Source organism: Peromyscus maniculatus, chromosome 8 (genome assembly GCF_049852395.1).
Source record: "Peromyscus maniculatus bairdii isolate BWxNUB_F1_BW_parent chromosome 8, HU_Pman_BW_mat_3.1, whole genome shotgun sequence".
Lineage (NCBI taxonomy): Eukaryota > Metazoa > Chordata > Mammalia > Rodentia > Cricetidae > Peromyscus > Peromyscus maniculatus.
This window is the reverse complement of record NC_134859.1, coordinates 91,553,834-91,572,008: the sequence shown is the minus strand read 5'-3', so window position 1 is coordinate 91,572,008 and position 18,175 is coordinate 91,553,834. Positions and strand designations below refer to the sequence as shown.

The 18,175-nt window shown below is 39.4% G+C and overlaps 1 protein-coding gene across 13 annotated transcripts in view; it reads left to right on the top strand.

Moving 5' to 3' along the window:
* Kansl1 (KAT8 regulatory NSL complex subunit 1) overlaps positions 1-18,175 on the top strand; it is a 138,293-nt gene that overhangs the window by 39,646 nt on the left and 80,472 nt on the right. For all 13 annotated transcript variants that reach the window (XM_076543509.1, XM_042282941.2, XM_076543506.1 and 10 more), the window contains one exon: positions 5,416-6,787. In XM_076543509.1, coding sequence (XP_076399624.1) covers positions 5,499-6,787 — 1,289 coding nt within the window. In that variant the 5' untranslated portion in view covers positions 5,416-5,498. The remainder of the gene's footprint in view (positions 1-5,415; positions 6,788-18,175) is intronic.

Below are 18,175 nucleotides of genomic sequence, written 5' to 3'. Positions count from 1 at the left end.
CTGAGCTAGCTGTCTTTTGGTTTTAGAGTGTTAAGTGGTGCTTTTGGGGATTTATAAGACTGAGATTACTGTGATTGTTTTCATCAACATTCACTCAGTTTGTTAAATTTAAGGAAGTGTACTGTGATTGCTGGGTGTAGTGGCACAAGCCTTTAATCCCAGCCCTTGGGGGGCAGAGGTGGGCTGATCTCTGTGAGTTTAAGGCCAGCCTGGTCTACAGAGTGAGTTACAGGACAGCCATAGCTACATAGTTGAGACTGTCTTGATTTAAAAAGAAAGGAAGAAAGAAAGAAAAAGAAAGGAAAGAAAGAAAGAAAGTGTACTATAATGTTTTGCTCTACTTGGATTTTTGGCTTCCTAAAACTTTACTCTTTTATTTTGTCTCCATTTTATTGACAATTAATACCTTTTTATAGTGTAGACATTACAAAGGACAAAATTTTACTATCTACCTTATAAAACAAAATGAGCTTCTAAATTGTATAATGTTTGTTTTTTGTTTAACAACATTTTTATATCAGTAAATATAGATAGCAATGCCATTCTATGTTGCATATATTCCTATTCCTTTATATGAATAGTTCATAATTTAAATTCTTGGGTGATCTCATTAGTCATCCTTTTAAAATTTAATCTAATTTTGGTGGGTCTGTGGGTAAGGGCACTTGTTGCTTTTGCAGCAGACATGGGTTAGGTTCCCCAGCACCCACTTGGGCTTAGACTTTCTATGTAATAGAGGTTGGCCTTGAACTTCTGATCCTCCTGCTTCCACTTAGGAAGTGCTGGGATTACTGGTGTGCATAACCATACCTTGCTTTACAAGCCACATTCTGAAATAATTTTTTTTAAAACGTTAATACATTATTTAAAAAAAAAAAAGTAAAATGAAACAGTCTTAAATTGAGGTATTTTATGGGCAATTGTAACTAATGAAGTGAATTTGATAAGCTCCATATCCAGTGTTTTGGTGATTTCTTCTTATGTACATGAGTTCTTAGTATAATGATGATATTTTAGCAGATTATTTGTTTTATATTGTGCGCGCATGCACACACACACAGTGTGTGTTCTTAGCTCAGTGGCTAAGAACACTTGCTGCTCTCCCTGAGGACCTTAATTGGTTTCCCAGCAACCACCTAATTGCTTGAAACTCCAGCTTTAAAGGATCTAATGCCCTCTTCTGTCCTCTTTGGTCATCCCCCCCCCCTCACTCCCACATGTGCACACACATTTTCCCCCCCCTCTTTTATAAAAAGTTCTGTGGAAACTTTTTTTAAAAAGTTCTTTTTGACACAGGGTCTCACTTTGTAGCCCTGGCTGACCTAGAACTCACTATGTAGAGGAGGTTGACCTCAAACTCAAAAGAGATCTGCCTTTCTCTGCCTCTTTGAGTGCTAGGATGAAAGGTGTGCACCACCACACCCAGTGAATTTATTTCTTACACATTAACCTTTGGGTCCAGATAATAATAACCAAATATTGGCCAGGTAATAGGCTAATAAGTAAATGAAAATGTCTTATGTAATCATCACAGCAGTCTTAAAAGGTAGGCAGTATAGGTCTATAACTAGATGAAGAAGCTGAGGGAACAAAAGAGTTAAGTAATTGATAACAGGTGGTGATGTGACCAGCAGGCCAGGATGTTACCCCAGACCTGCTCACTTGAGTTGTGAATACTTGCCCAAAGTGGAAGTTATCTTCTTTTGGTAGAAGAATTTGTTTAGTGGATTCAAACTTCATGATTTCAGGAGTCTATTTTCACTTTTAAAAGTTTTTGAGAATTGAATGGAGGTATCATCTGTAACTTCAGCACTGGGAAGGTGGGGGGAGAGAAGGAACTCCTTCAAGTAGGAGGCCAGGCTGTGTGAGATAAAAATCAGTTCTTTTTATACCCTGTTACATTAAAATCTTTTGGCTTGTCTTGCAGTTGATTTTAGCCATATGTGAATTTTCTAACAAGCATTTATTTGGTCATGTGGTTACTTACAGAGCTTCTAAATGCTGAAACAACAGAAATTCATGTAGAAGTCACTACTCATCTTTTTTTAAAAGTTGGTTTAAACTCGGTATAGTTTTTCAAAATACTGATTTCACTTGAAAACCCAGCAAATATTATTAGTGATTTTCCTTGGAGTTTTAACTTTGTTCATTTTACAAAGAAATTTGTTAATGACCCAGGTTTTTTTGAGCTAATGGTCTAAGTATCTCAGTCTGGCATCAAACACTTTCATCTTGGGGCAGCCAGGCTATATTCCTGTGCCTTGTACTCGTTTGAATAGTCATAGCTCATTTGTCTGCTCTGTTACATAGAGACAGTACTCAGGGGCTGGAGAGATGGTTCAGCAGTAAAGAGTTCTTGCTGATTTTGCAGAAGACCCTGGTTCAGTTCCCAGTATCCATAACAGCAACTCCGATCCAGTTCCAGGGGATTCCTTGCTGTCTTCTGACCTCCTCTGGCATGAGCCATGCGTGCAGTGGACATACATACATATATGCATATATGGAAGAAGAACATTCATACACATAAAATAATCTTTATAAAAGGATAGTATTCCAAGAAGAAGGCTGGTTAATCTTGGCAACCTAAAAGTAACAGTGTGGGGGTTGGAGAGATAGCTTAGTGCTTAAGAGCACTGATTACTCTTCCAGAGGACTGGAGTTCTATTTCTAGTGCTCTGTAGTGGTTTACTACCTTCTGTAACTCCAGTTCTAGGGGATACCGTGCCCTCTTCGGTACTCCTGAGTTTTCCCTGAGATTCTGTAAAGCTGAAATTTTTTACACATACTTTCCCTTTCAACACAGATTATTAAAAATGTACTTGGGAGTCAAGAGTTAATAAAATCCTGGGGGAACACACCAGTTTGTTATCCCATACGAAATGGTCAGCTCTGAATACAAAGTAACATTACACGACTGAGCAGGTTATATTTATGAATGTAACAATTAATAAAAAAGAGGTCATGAATTTGAAAAAAGAGTAAGGAGGTGTATATGGGAGGGCTTGGAGGGAGGAAATCAGCTATTAGTTAATTTTGTGACTGTGTCCATGTGATCCTCATGCTATAGTGGAAGTCAGGAAACTTGAAGGGATTGCTTAAACCCAGATGGTCAGGTTTGATAGCAGGTATCTTTACTTGCTAGGCCATCTAACAGGCCCAAGAACATTTTAAATGTAATTGGCATTCTTTTTTAAGCTGCGAGTAAGGAATACTGTGACTACTTTTTTTATTTGGTGCTATTGTCTTGGTTTGTTCTAAGATACCAGCAGTTTTGCTTACTTTTGTTTTTGGACCCTCATTGCAAATGTTAACACAGTTTGTAAAGGGCAGGGCCAGTAGAGATGGCTCAGTGGGCTTAAGGAACTTAATGGCCTGAGTTCCATTGCTGGCTGGATCCTACATGGTACAATAAGAGAACCAAATCCTGCACATTGCCCTCTGACTTCCATAGGTGTGCTATGGCATGCGTGCACACACACCCATCCAAAAATAAATAAGTATAAAGATAATTTTTTTTGCTTTTTATTAAAATGATTTATTTTTGTATTATGTGTGTGGGTATTTTACCTGTATGTATGTCTGTGTGAGGGTGTCATTCCTTGGAGCTGGAGTTACAGACAGTTGTGAGCTGCCATGTGAGTGCTAGTAATTGAACCTGGGTCCCTCTGGAAGAGCAGACATTACTCTCAACCACTGAGCCATCTCTCTAGCCCCCAATATAATTTTTTTTTTCTAAAGGCAAATGATGTTTTAGCATTACTGTGAAAATATTGACTTTCAAAAATGGTCTTTCAAGGCTGGTTAGATGGCTTAGGCAAAAGCACACTTGCTGAATGTGCTGAATTCTGATGACCTGAATTCCATGTCTAGAATCTACTGTGAAGGAAAGAACCAATTTATAACAGTTCTCTGGCCATACTCACACCATAGGCATACCTATGCCTGCAAGCACAAGTGTATACACACACCACCACCACCACCACCACCAGCAGCAGCAGCAGCAACCAAATAATTGGGGGTGGGTATTTTGAGATTCTCAGAGGTAAGAGATTGTGTTTTTAGGGGTAGTTGGTATAGTCCTTTATATAGGTTTGCTTCCAGACCCAGATAAATGAATCAGGAATGAAGAAGCAGCAGTTAATTGGGGAATATCATTAAGAAAATGAGGCAGCACGAGAAAGGAAAAAGTTTATTGAGGGAAGGAAGTGAATTCTGAATTTCCAAGGATGAGAAGATTAGAAAGTTGATTAGTGCAGCTCAGAAAAAAAAAAAAGGGTTTTTTGAAAGTTAGTGGCCCTCATACTGTAGTTGTTGTTGCTAAGGAAGTGAGTTTAGGGGGAGGGGTCCTGGGCAGTACCAGCATCTTAGGGGTTTGAAAGGAAGAAGAGAGTAGAATTACAATGCCAAGAATATTGGGAAAGGGAATTTCAAGAAAGTCCACACTACCTAATGCTTAGGGAAAAGTCAGAATGGGAGTGTTGATTTAATACTTTGATAATATTACTAGTTAACTGTCCTAGAGTGCGGTAGTGGTAGAAACTAAGTTCTAGAGGAGTGAAGAGTGCAAAGACAACTGTAACTAGTCTTTTGAAGTGTTTTGGGGGAAAGGGGAGAGAGTTATGTTGGGCTGTTAATTTAAAGACAGATTTGCTCTGAAAATAGCCCAGTAGAAAAGGTTCTATGTGAAAGAAAAGAAAATTAATGAAGCGAATTGATATTACAGTGTGATGTAGTTAACCTGGTAATGACAATCTAAATTTGTAAGGAAGAAGCTAATGAAAACTGAATTTCTGGCAGAAAAATAACATAGATCCATGAGATTCAGCATAGACTTTATGAGAATAAGAAATTTTTTTCTTATATTGCTGGGTAGTCCTCTTATATGGTCATATTAAATCTAGTAATTTAACATTTAAAGAGGTTTTCTTTTTCTCCCCCCTCTTTTTGGTTTTTTGAGACAGGGTTTCTCTTGTGTAGCCCTGGCTGTCCTGGAACTCACTCTATAGACCAGGCTGGCCTCAAATGAAGATCCTCCTGCCTCTGCCTCCTGAGTGCTGGGATTAAAGGCATATGCCACCAGTACCCGGCAAAGAGATTTTATTTTAAATGCAGGTAATTATAACCATTTGTGATTATTTCAGAATAAGACTTATTTTGACAAAATTGAATCTATGGTTAACAAATGATGTAAAGGGTAAAGTTATTTTCTTGTGCAAGGATTGTGGTTCCTCTCCTTCTCCTAGGTGAAAGACATCTGAAGGCTCCAGAATGGTTCCTTAGTTAATTCTCTCTCTCTTTTTTTTTTTTTTTGGAGGCAGAGTTTGGACAGTAGCCTCAAGTGGTGCTTCTGTTGAAAATGTGTGTTGTTTTTGAATGTGCTTGTATTTCTGACTTCCTTTTTTCTCTCTCTTTCAGTCTGTTCTCAAGGGAGGCAGTAAGAGGCCGTGGAGCTGGCCTCAGCACTGGGAGAGGCTGGACTTCCTGTCTCTCTGTGCTGAATGGCTGCGATGGCGCCCGCTCTCACTGACGCAGCAGCTGAAGCACACCACATCCGGTTCAAACTGGCTCCCCCATCCTCCACCTTGTCCCCTGGCAGTGCCGAAAATAACGGCAACGCCAATATCCTTATATCTGCCAACGGAACCAAAAGAAAAGCCATTGCTGCAGAGGATTCCGGTTTAGACTTCCGAAATAATCCGACCAAGGAAGACTTGGGAAAGCTGCAACCATTGGTAGCATCTTATCTCTGCTCTGATGTAACATCTGTTCCGGCAAAGGAGTCTTTGAAATTGCAAGGAGTTTTCAGCAAGCAGACAGTCCTTAAATCTCATCCTCTTTTATCTCAGTCCTATGAACTCCGAGCTGAGCTGTTGGGGAGACAGCCAGTTTTGGAGTTTTCGTTAGAAAATCTTAGAACCATGAATACAAGTGGTCAGACAGCTCTGCCGCAAGCGCCTGTAAATGGGTTGGCTAAGAAATTGACTAAAAGTTCAACACATTCGGATCATGACAATTCCAGTTCCCTCAATGGGGGAAAACGGTCCCTCACTTCATCTGCTCTGCAGGGAGGTGAAGTGGGAGGATCTGACTCTGGGAACTTGAAGGGGGGTATGACCAATTGCACTCTTCCACATAGAAGCCTTGATATAGAACACACAACTCTATATAGCAATAATAGCACTGCAAACAAATCTTCTGTTAATTCCATGGAACAGCCGGCACTTCAAGGAAGCAGTAGGTTATCACCTAGTACAGACTCCAGCTCTAACTTGACAAATGTTAAGTTAGAAGTCAAAAAGTCTCCTCTGTCTTCCATTCTTTTCAGTGCTTTAGACTCTGACACAAGGATAACAGCTTTACTGAGACGGCAGGCTGATATTGAGATCCGTGCCCGCAGGTTACAGAAGCGATTACAGGTTGTGCAAGCCAAGCAAGTGGAGAGGCATTTACAGCACCAACTGGGTGGATTTTTGGAAAAGACATTGAGTAAACTGCCAAACTTGGAATCCTTGAGGTCTCGGAGCCAGTTGATGTTGACCCGAAAGGCTGAAGCTGCCTTGAGAAAAGCTGCCAATGAGACTACTACTTCAGAGGGACTTAGCAACTTCTTGAAAAGTGATTCAATTTCAGAAGAATTGGAGAGATTTACAGCTAGTGGTATAGCCAATCTGAGGTGCAGTGAGCAAGCATTTGATTCAGATGTCACGGACAGTAGTTCAGGAGGGGAGTCTGATATTGAAGAGGAAGAACTGACTCGAGCTGATCCTGAGCAATGCCATGTACCCCTGTGAGTAGAACCCGTGATGATGCAGTCATTCTTGAAAAATGTTGGCAAGATTTAAGTAAATCCCCATTTTGTAAAGAATATAGTTCTTGTATATTGACAACTAGATTGCATTAATTATTTCCTGGTTTTAGGTAAGTAAATGCATATACCTGAAGTGGAAAAACGGAAGGCATTTCTGCTATAATATTGTATTGCTGTGTGCTAAAAGTTTTCCTTTTTAAGTCTTACTGGAAAGAAACTAGAAAACATAACTGAGTAGATTTATTTTGAAACTGTAGGACATTTTAAGCTTTAATGTGTGGCTTGACATTTTGTTGTTTCTAGGAAGTTGGGACAAGTGATGATTTAGTTAGATTGGTTGAAATTTATAGTGCTTTCCATTGCACTTTCAGCATACCTGGTCTACCATTTTAATAAGAGTTTCTTTGTGTTGGAAAAGTAAACCTGTTTCCCTTTTGCTTTCAACTCTCTTACCAGTCAACATAGAGAATACATCCATGACCATAAATAGTTTGACGATGTCTCCCTATCAGCAAGCAAGCAGTCACCTGTAGTGGATAGCAACTGATTGTCTTGCAATTTAATTTTAATTCTGACACTTCTAGAGGTAATTGTGCCAGATCTCACAGTAGCAGGATATGGTCTTCAAGATTGTTTCCCCCCCCCTCCCTCCCCCAGTACTGCTTCAGATTCCAGTTGCAAACCCAGATTGTTTTTATCTGTGCTTCTGACTACTTGGCTATAAACCAATATTCTTGTTTTGTTTTGTTTTGTTTTTGTTTTTTGAGACAGGATAGTTTTGGTTCCTGTCCTGGAGCTTGCTCTATAGACCAGGTTGGTCTCGAACTCACAGAGATCCACCTGGCTCTACCTCCCGAGTGCTATAAACCAATATTCTTAAAATTTGGTACTCACATTTGACTAATTTGACTGTGCAACTCAATACTCAGAAATTATATTTCTTAATATTTACCATTTTTTGTTGTAAATGGTATTACAAAGAAAACAGATGAATACATGCATATGGGTGAGATGTGAGGAAGGGAGGTGTAGAGATTCAGTGCCTTGTTGGGACTTTCTAGGCTCTAGGAACTTGAGTACAACTATCCTGCCATTCTAGACTCTGTCCTTTTTGTTTTTTATAGGGAAGTTTGGTTAGATAGGTCTGAAATCATAATTACCTAAGTTGTCACTGGTGATATTTATTCCCTTTCATGTCTGTTTGGTTGGTGAGAGCAAAAATTCCAGTGGTCTAAACACACCTTTGTCTTCCTGGTGACTACCTTTGTCTTAAAGTTACTTCTGGATGCTAGCCATCAATCAGTTCAACCTTTGAAAAAGACTATCACTTTGGAGAGCCCAAGGATTCTAGTAGTTTGGTGCCAGGAGACAAAGACCAATGTGTATTTTACAGTATCATGTTCTAAGGACTAATTAGAAAATACTGCAGAATATTTTAAACATTGCCTTTTTACGTAATCCACTTTTTACTTCTTGATTCTGTTCTTTAAATGCTGTGTGTATGCTTGCACAAGTGTGTGTGTGTGCACATATGTATATATATATATATAATTTTTTGTTTTGTCTTATTAAAATTTTTTTAGATATTATTAAAAGTATATTGTAGCCTGGCAGTGGTGGTACACACCTTTAATCCCAGCACTCAGGAGGCAGAGGCAGGTGGATCTCTCTGAGTTAGAGGCCAGCCAGGGCTATACAGAAAATCCCTGTCTTGAAACCACCACCAATTGTATTGTGAGCCATGTATGTGCCTGGTACCTTTGGCGGTCAGAAGAGGACATGTGGAATCCCCTGGAATTGGAATTACAGAACAAGCTGCTGTGTGTATCAGGAAACTGGGTTCTTTGCAAGAATAGCAACTGCTCTTAACCACTGACTTTTGCTCTTGTTTTGTGAAACCAGTCGTAATATACAGCATAGGTTGGCCTTTATTCAAAATCATCCTGTCTCAGTCTTCTGAGAATTACAGGTGTATACTACCATACCCAGCTAGATATGTTTTTTTTTTCAATTCAGCAAAAGTTAATGTATTACGTATTTTGTGTTTTAGATAGTTTTACTGTTTTCCAAATCTGTTAGTTTTATCAAATAAAATACATAATCTCCTCAGGATAGCATACTTTCTCTCTCTCTCTCTCTCTCTCTCTCTCTCTCTCCCTCCCTCCCTCCCTCCCTCTCTCTCTCTCTCTCTCTCTCTCTCTCTCCCTCTCTCTCCCTCTCTCTCCCTCTCTCTCTCTCTCCCTCTCTCTCCCTCTCTCCCTCTCTCCCTCCCTCCCTCCCTCCCTCCCTCCCTCCCTCTCTCTCTCTCTCTCTCTCTCTCCCTCTCTCCCTCTCTCCCTCTCTCCCTCTCTCCCTCTCTCCCTCTCTCCCTCTCTCTCCCTCTCCCTCCCTCCTCCCAAAACACAAGTTTTCTCTGTGTATAGCCCTGGCTGTCCTGGAACTTACTCTGTAGACCAGGCTGGCCTCAAACTCAGAGATACCCGCCTGCCTCTGCCTCCCGAGTGCTAAGATTAAAGGCATGCACCGTTACCATCCAGCTTGGGTATTTTTCTTCTTACATTTATATACTTAAGGAAACATACTTGAAGGTGACTTAATCTACCTTTGCTTTTTGTGGGGATGGGAGGAGTGCTTTTGAGACAGGTTTTCTCTGTTTCACAGCTCTGGGTGTCCTATAACTGGCTTTGTGAACCAGGCTGGCCTTGACCTCAGAGAAATCTGCCTGCCTCTGCCTCCCGAGTGCTGGGATTAAAGGTGTGCGCCCCCTGCCTAACCTACCTTTTACTCTTTGTGTGTTAGATTTGTGAGAACAGAGACAAAAAGACTTGGGAAAGATGGGCTATATATTTGAAAGTAGATCTACTTCTTTTGCTAGAGATGTACAGTCTGCTGTACTAGACAAGGCTGAATATATAGAGATGCTTAAGAATAGTTTCTCCTTGATGCTAATAAAATTCATTCCATTGGAGAGTTTGAGTGTTGAGATAGCTATGCTTTTAGTCCGTGAATTAGCTGCTATATTAAGTTTGTTTATATTATGGGCATGGATAATACTATGTATCTGACAGGAAACTTTAAGGGTCCATACCTGTATTCCAACGTTTTTGTTTTAATTTTTTTGGTTTTTTGAGACAGGGTTTCTCTGCGCCTTTCCTGGATCTTGCTCTGTAGACCAGGCTGGCCTCACAGAGATCCACCTGGCTCTCTCTGCCTCCTGAGTGCTGGGATTAAAGGCGTGCCAACGTTTTTTAAAAGATACAACAGTCACTGCATTTGAAACATTGTAAATCATATGAACTTACTTTGTTTATTTAATTAAAAAACAAAAAATAGAACCATTGGCCAGCGTGGTGGGTGGTATACACTTAGTTCTAGCACTCAGGCAGAGGCAATTGGATTTCTGTGAGTTCAGGGCCAGCCTAGTCTATATAGTAAGTTCCAGGCCAGCCAGCTACATAGACTACATAGGCTACATAGACTCTGTCATGTTTCCAAAATTTTAAAACAAACATATTAATCTGTATGCTTACTGTGTTCAGGATATATTACAATGAGAGCTTTTTTGTGTTTTTGTAAGAGTATTTATTTGTGTTTTTAAGAGTATTTATTTTGGTTTTTTGAGACAGGGTTTTTCTCTGTAGTTTTGGTGCCTGTCCTATATCTCTCTCTCTAGACCAGGCTGGCCTTGAACTTGCAGAGATCTACCTGGCTCTGCCTCCTGAGTGCTGGAATTAAAGGCGTGCACCACCAACGACCATTAAGAGTATTTTAATCCAGTGTGAAATCTTGATTAAGAGGCCGAAAATATGACTTAGTGGTTGAACATTTTTGTAGCATGCGCAAAGGCCCTGGATTCAATCCCGAGCACTCCTCACTCCCACATAAACCACAACCAAAACCAAATTAACAACCCTCAAATAACAACAAAAACTTAAAATACCCAAGGAGAGAACTTAATCTATAGGGTAATCTAGTCATTGAGACATGTACAAGCTTCCATTGGTTTGGAGTTTTGGAGGAGTGTACCTTTTTTTTTTTTTTTTCCCAAAGACAGGTTTTCTCTGTGTGGCCCTGGTTGTTCTGGAACTAGCACTGTAAACCAGGCTGGCCTCAAATTGAAGAGATCCACCTGCCTCTTAGTTTGTAATACTGGGATTAAAGAGCTACACCACCACCACCTGCCTGGCAAGGATTGTACTTTTGGGGGGCGGGGTTGGGAAGATAGGGTCTTTTTCCTATCCTGAGTGCTGAGATAACAGGTGATACTGCTGTGCCTTATGAGTTTCTGAGAGCAAACTGACTGGGCTTTGTGCACTAGGGACAAGTACACACTACCTGCTGAGCTACTTCCCAGCCCAAAGGAGTGAGTATCCTTTTAAGTAAGCTTCCTTCCTGGATTCATGTTGTTTTTCTGTTCATGTTTCATGCTTTAGTTTTGGGCTTAATTTATGCTAACCTGTATTTTATTTGTGTAGTAGCCTTCTGAAGACTTATTTCAAATCAGTTACCTCCAGATAAACTTGCTGGTGTGCAATTCAAGGCAGTGAAGCCCCTTGAATTTTGGATGTTCTTGATTGCGGTGGAACTTGTGTAATAGAGTGGCTTTCTAGAATTTTGTAGGTCTTGTGGTTTGTTGTTTGTTTTTTGAGGTACTCTGAAATGCTGTATATTACAGTTCCTCTTTGAAATTAAAGATGCAGAGATGCTGCTGCCAAAAGTGGCAGTCAGATTGTTTTGTTCCTTTTCTATGCTTTCATTTCCACAGTGATAAGGTAGAAGAAAACTCAGCCAGAGGGACTAAGTTGTCATCTCTGATAAATCATCTATTGGGTGGAGGTAGTGGTGAATATGAGCAAAATACATCGTATAACTTCTCAAAGAACTAAAAACAAAAGACAAAAATGCTGACTCTAGGACTAAGTATGATTACTTAAAAAAAAAAAGTAGTCCATTGAAGCTATTGTGTTTCTTGGTATTTGATTTGCTCAACATCTTAAATTTAATACCTCTTCCTTTTCTATGATCTGTGTGTGAGACACACACCCCTTCCCAATTCTCTCCCCCTTTTTATTTCTTTTTCTTCTCTCTCTCTCTCTCCCTCTCTCTCTCTCTCTCTCTCTCTCTCTCTCCCTCTCCCTCTCCCTCTCCCTCTCCCTCTCTCTCCCTCTCTCTCTCCCTCTCTTTTTGTTTCGTTTTGTTTTTCGAGACAGGATTTCTCTGTATAACAGCCCTGGCTGTCCTGGAACTCACTCTGTAGACCAGGCTGGCCTCGAACTCAAAAAGATCCACCTGTCTCTGCCTCCCAAGTGCAGAGATTAAAGGCATATGCTCCCTTTTATTTATTTATTATGTATACAGAAGGGGGTGCCAGATCTCATTACAGATGGTTGTGAGCCATCATGTGGGCTCTGGGAATTGAACTTAGGACCTCTGGAAGAGCAGTCTGTGCTCTTAACCTCTGAGACATCTCTCCAGCCCCCTGGCTCCCTTTTTTATTTCTTCACAGATACTGAAAATTTCTTGATGCTTGTAGGATTCTGAAGGAAGTGAGGTAAAAGGAATTTGGGGCTTTAACTGCTGCAGATGTAGCTGTTGTTATGAATTGTAATATAAGTATCTTTATTTTGCAGTAGTCTTAAGCGACTCATGAAAAAATCGCTTGACCCTGAAGGGGTTCGGACCCAAGGTTGATAACCACTGATGTAGAGACAGCCTATCTCAGTTTTTTCTTGTAAATCTAGTTACTACAAGAGCTTGAAAGGTATGAAGGAACATTGAAGGATATCCTGATTGTTTTTCATCTACTTAGTTTGCATTTCTGTCATTTCAGTGCCAAAGTTAGGTTTATGATCTACACTTGATACTTATTTTTGTTGTCTTAGGTTTTTTGCAAGCATCAGAACACCTGATAGATGAAGTACAGTTTATTTTCTTAGAATTTGTGAAATTATTCCTAAAGAGGGAGGAGCATAGTTAAATTCTTTACCACTGTTCATTAATTTTTTTGTCTTTTTAGGCTTGAGTCCTTCACTTAACACTTGCAGATTGCACCTTTTTCGTTACTGCTAACTTGTTTGGTAATTATTGGGTTAGACCTACATATCTGGGAAAGGCTGTCTTTACTATTCAGCAGTGATATCCTTGTACTTTGTTGTATATGCTGAGGGGCCTGGTTACTTAACTCTGATCACTTACATTTCAATAGGGATTCGCTTTCAGAGCTGGAGTAGGCCTCTTGGTTCTCTAAAGAGTCAGCCAGCCTGGTGATCTGTATGTGTGCTGCAGAAATGAAATAATCGGTGTGTAAGATTATTGAGTGGAAGAGGAGGGTAGGATATAGTAAGAATAAAGACAAAGATCTTTTTCCAGATGAAAATGTTTTCACTTCGTAATGCTGCTTGTTGGAATGATAAGATTTGAAAAAAAAAAATCTACCTAAAAAAATCTATCATTTAATCTCTTCCTTCCCTAAAAAGCAAAATGATAAAATAATTTGCTTTCTGTCTTGTATTTTGGTAAGTACATATTTTAAAACTCTCTGTGTATGTGTATGTGTGTGGGTTTGTACATACAGTTCCTGCAGAGAACAGATTAGGGTATTGGATCCCCCAGATCTGGAGTTATAGATAGTTATGAACAGCCTGGTGTGGGTACTGGGAACTCAACTTGGGTCCTCTGCAGTAGCATGATCACTCTTGAATGGCTGAGCGCTCTCTCTCTCTCTCTCTCTGGCTTCCCCCTACCTTTTATTGTTTTTGTTTGTTTAGGTAGCCCTGGCTGAACTCAAAACTCAAGAGTTTCTGCCTCTGCTGGTATCAAAAGCATGGGCAAAAGTCCCCCCCCCCCCCCCCCCCAGAAATAGACTTTTATTTTTTAAAAGTCTGATAAGGCTCTTGCTGGACTGTGGTGGCACACTCCTTTAATCCCAGCACTCAGATCTCTGTGAGTTTGAGGCCTACAGAGTTTCAGGACAGCCAAGGCTATACAGAGAAACCCTGTCTCAGAAAAAAAGAAAAAAGAAAAAAATAATAATAAAGAAACCTGAGGCCCTTAGGCTTGATGCCCTAGTACTGAAAAACATACAAACAAAAGTAAAACTATGACATTGTAAATATTGATATATGTAGAACAAAAAAGGTATATAAAGCTGTCTGATCTATCCATATCAGCACAACTTCATGTCTGCTTTTTAGATGCATGAAGAAAGCATAGTTGACTCTTTCATTGACGTTTTTTGCCTTTTATAAACTTTTAGTCTGAGGTCAAAAAGCTTGGTGTCCTTCCCCTAGTCCAGGGTTTATATAAATGTCCAATTGGGTGAAACTGGCACTATCCCAGAAGATTTTTCTTTTCTAAGTATTCTTTAAGTACCCCTGTGTATAGTGTATTTTGCAAGGTCCTTATTCAGAAGGCTAGGAGGACAGGCCTATGTAAGATGAAAACAGAATGAAGCTTTATTAAGATTTATTTGGTTCTAACCATATGTATATGAAATTCATGTGTAAATACATTCTTGGAAGAAATTTGGCTTGGAAGGGTAAGTAGAAAAGTTAATTTTGTGTTTGTAGAAAATTTGCTTAGTGTAGTTAATGGTTGTTCTACATTTTGAGAATTCTTAAGGCTTTGTTGTAATGATAACCTATCAGGAAGTGGGTCCTGCATTCTAGAGTTGAAATACAGGTAAGTGTGCAATCCCAATGATGAAGCGTGTATGTGTATATTATATATATGGTTTTATATTTTGATTTTTGAGACACTGTGTCTGTAGCTGTCTGTTCTAGAATGGGTATTAAAGATGTGTGCCACCACACCTGGTAATATAGTTTTTATATATTTTTAAAAATATTTATTTTATATGAATGAGTGTTTTCTCTCTATATATGTACCTGTACCACACATGTACCTGTAGAGGTCAGAAGAGGGTGTCTGGTTCCCTAGAACTAGAGTTACAAATGGTACCATGTGGGTATTAGGAATTGAACCTGGATCCTCTAGAAGAGCAGCATATACTTTTAACTACTGAGCTCTCTCTCTCTAGTCGCTCTATAATTTTATATTTTATTAAGTATGAGGGCTATTTCCATAAAATAAAGCAGTGTTAAAATATTTTTCTTTGGTTTGCTCTAAATATACAGTGCTAGAGTATTAATCGATCAAACATCTTTAACTTTTTTTTTTTGAGATGACATCGTATAGCTCTGGTTTGTCTGGAACTTGCTATGTAGATCATCCTGCCTCAAACTGCCAGATCTGCCTACCTGTGCCTTCAAGTGCTTGGATTAAATTTGTCTGCCAACACACTCAGCTCTAATTTCTTTCTTTAAAAATCTTTTGAGACTAGCCTTCAAGTTATTATGTTGCTAAGGATGATCTTGAACTCCTGATCATCCTGCCTTACCTAAGCCTCAAGTCGTGTAATTATACTACCATATCTGCAAATATCTCTGAATTCATCAGTGAATAAGATTGGCTGATGAATTTTATGGAAGGGTAAGGCATGGAACTGCTTCCACATTTCCTTGAAGGATGGTTTTTAAGATGTTGCATAAGCTTATGTCCCATCCCTTTGTTCCATGAGCCCTATAACATTGATCAGAGGAGTAACCTTAATAGTTATTCTGAATGTGTCATCCTGATGTTAGTTACAATGTTCCTGAGGCCATTCTAGAAGAGTTTAGAATTCTTTGAGCCCAGACTAATAATAATAACTTTCAGTGGATTCTTATTATTTGGAGACTAGCTTTTCAGGATCCAGTTGTCCATATTAACTTTGCCTCAAAAGGGCAAGGCAACACTTTTGGAAGTAAGGAATGATGAGGACACATGAGAATGGAAGTTTAGTTCTTGTCTTCAAAGAGTCTTGGGTTTTTATTAATTACCACCTACAGCGTAGTGGGAAAGGAAGCATTTGTTAGACATTGTGTGCCCAGTACTAGGTATATGTCATGGGCATTTATAAAGGGTTTTCAGGGTCTCTATTTAGCTCAGGCTCTCCTAGAACTACATGTAAACCAGGCTATCCTTGAACCAACAGAGATCCACCTGCCTCTGCCTCCTGAATGCTGGGATTAAAGGTGTGTAATACAACCCCTGGTAGGAATTTACATAGTATGGGCAATAATACTGGGGGATCTTGGAGGGGCAGGAGTAATTTGCTTTGGACTAAGATGAAAAAGATTGGAACAGAGACACAAGTTGACTTTGGGTCAAGGATAATGCATAATTTCAATATGGGTCAGTTCTAAGGGTGAGAGAGCTCAGAGTGAGGATGTTGTATTGGCTATCAGTAAAAAGCTATCTGTAGCCTTGGCATTGTACAGAAATCAACAGCCATATTAGTCTAGAAATGTCAATTTTAATTTTCCCCCATTTGTACATGTAGATGGTATTAAATATGTAAGGTTTTATATATGTGTATTTTATTTAAAAAAAACTAATAAAGTCTCTAAAATAGAAAACAGAAAAGATCTGTCTGCCAAAGATAAAATGTTCAAAGTGGAAAAAAAAAAAAAAAAAAGGCTGGGCGGTGGTGGCGCACGCCTTTAATCCCAGCACTCGGGAGGCAGAGCCAGGCGGATCTCTGTGAGTTCGAGGCCAGCCTGGGCTACCAAGTGAGTTCCAGGAGAGGCGCAAAGCTACACAGAGAAACCCTGTCTTGAAAAACCAAAAAAAAAAAAAAAAAAATGTTCAAAGTGGAAAAATGAGGTTCGAAGGGTAGGTTGGAGTGATGAATTTTTGACTAACAGGCTAGCACATTAGAATTTTATCCCAAGAATGGTAAAGAATTGCTTAAGTGTTAGAATGCTTTAGGTGTTCATAAAGGACTCAGTGCTATTGTGAGTTGGATCAATTGGTGGCTCTCTGGTAGTATGGGACTAAAAGTCATGTAATATAAGGCAGAGAGGCTGTTGCTATAGCCTTACTTCAGATAGGGGCCTTGAGTAATATCGGCAGGCGTATGGAATAGAAGAAAGAATGGTCAAAAGTAAAATAAAATTGCTTTCATAGAATGAAGAAGAAAAAAAAAACGGTCTAGATATAATATTGATGTCCTGGAGAATTTTAGAGATGAGATTGGGGACAAGCACAAATTTGTCATTTACATATACGAAAAGAGACACATCAGGTGACTTCCATGCTAGAGATTATTGAAGTTAAGAGTCAGGGCTGTAGTAGCAGTCTTAACTCCAATTTAATACCTTTCCTTGATTAAACACACTGGAAACTTGGTGACATGACTGGATTTTGGTTTTAGGAAACTGGCAGAATACTGATGGAAATAGGAAAGGTGGCAAAAAAAGATATTGGTGTTTGAGAAGGAAGACTTAAGGATGGCATCCAGAGTGGAAGGGCTTTTTTGTTGAAGAATGGTGACTTTGACTTTTAGCTTTTATCTTTAGATCCTAGGTTTTTGTTTATGACTTTGAAACAAGATTTTAACTTAAATTTCCCTATACTCCATGAACAACCAGTTAGCCAGAAAGAATGTATTGAGTAAGTTTACTATTACTCTGATTATAAATTCTACTTTCAGCTGGGTAGTGGTACTTATGCCTTTAATCTCAGCACTGGGGAGGCAGAGGCATGCGGATCTCTGAGTTCAAGGACAGCCTGGTCTACAGAAAGAGTTCAGAACAGCCAGGGCTACACGGTAAAACCCTGTCTGAGCCGGGCGGTGGTGGCGCACGCCTTTAATCCCAGCACTTGGGAGGCAGAGGCAGGCGGATCTCTGTGACTTCGAGGCCAGCCTGGGCTACCAAGTGAGTTCCAGGAAAGGCGCAAAGCTACACAGAGAAACCCTGTCTCGAAAAACAAAAAACAAACAAACAAAAAAAAAACCCTGTCTGGAAAAAAAACAAAAACAGAAAAATAAATGAAGAAAGCATTTCTTAGAAAACTGTGTAGAATGGGTGGTAGATAGAGAGCCCTATGTGACTCTAATAACCTTGGCATTTTAATTTGATGGAACATTGTTAGTTAGAATTAAATGTTACCTTTGTGTTTGAGATAATTTAGGAATAATACTTAATGATCATTTTTTCAGATACATCTGGCAAGTTAGCACTCATTATGTTCTATTATCCAAATATGAAAGTTAATGTTTATATTGCACTGAATTTCTATGGTGAGGGACACAACACCCCTCCCCCCAGTTTTTTTGTTTTTTTGGCATTCATAATTCTTTTTTTTTTCCCCCAAGCCAAACTGTATTCAACTTTATTAAAGATACTTTCCATAAACAATCATATTTTTTCAGGTAGGACATGGGCAGACAATGATTAACAGAATACAAGAACTTCCAGACTCCCTTCTATCAAAATCAGAAAGCCACTATAAAACCCGATGAGTCTTCATTCGATGCTTTGA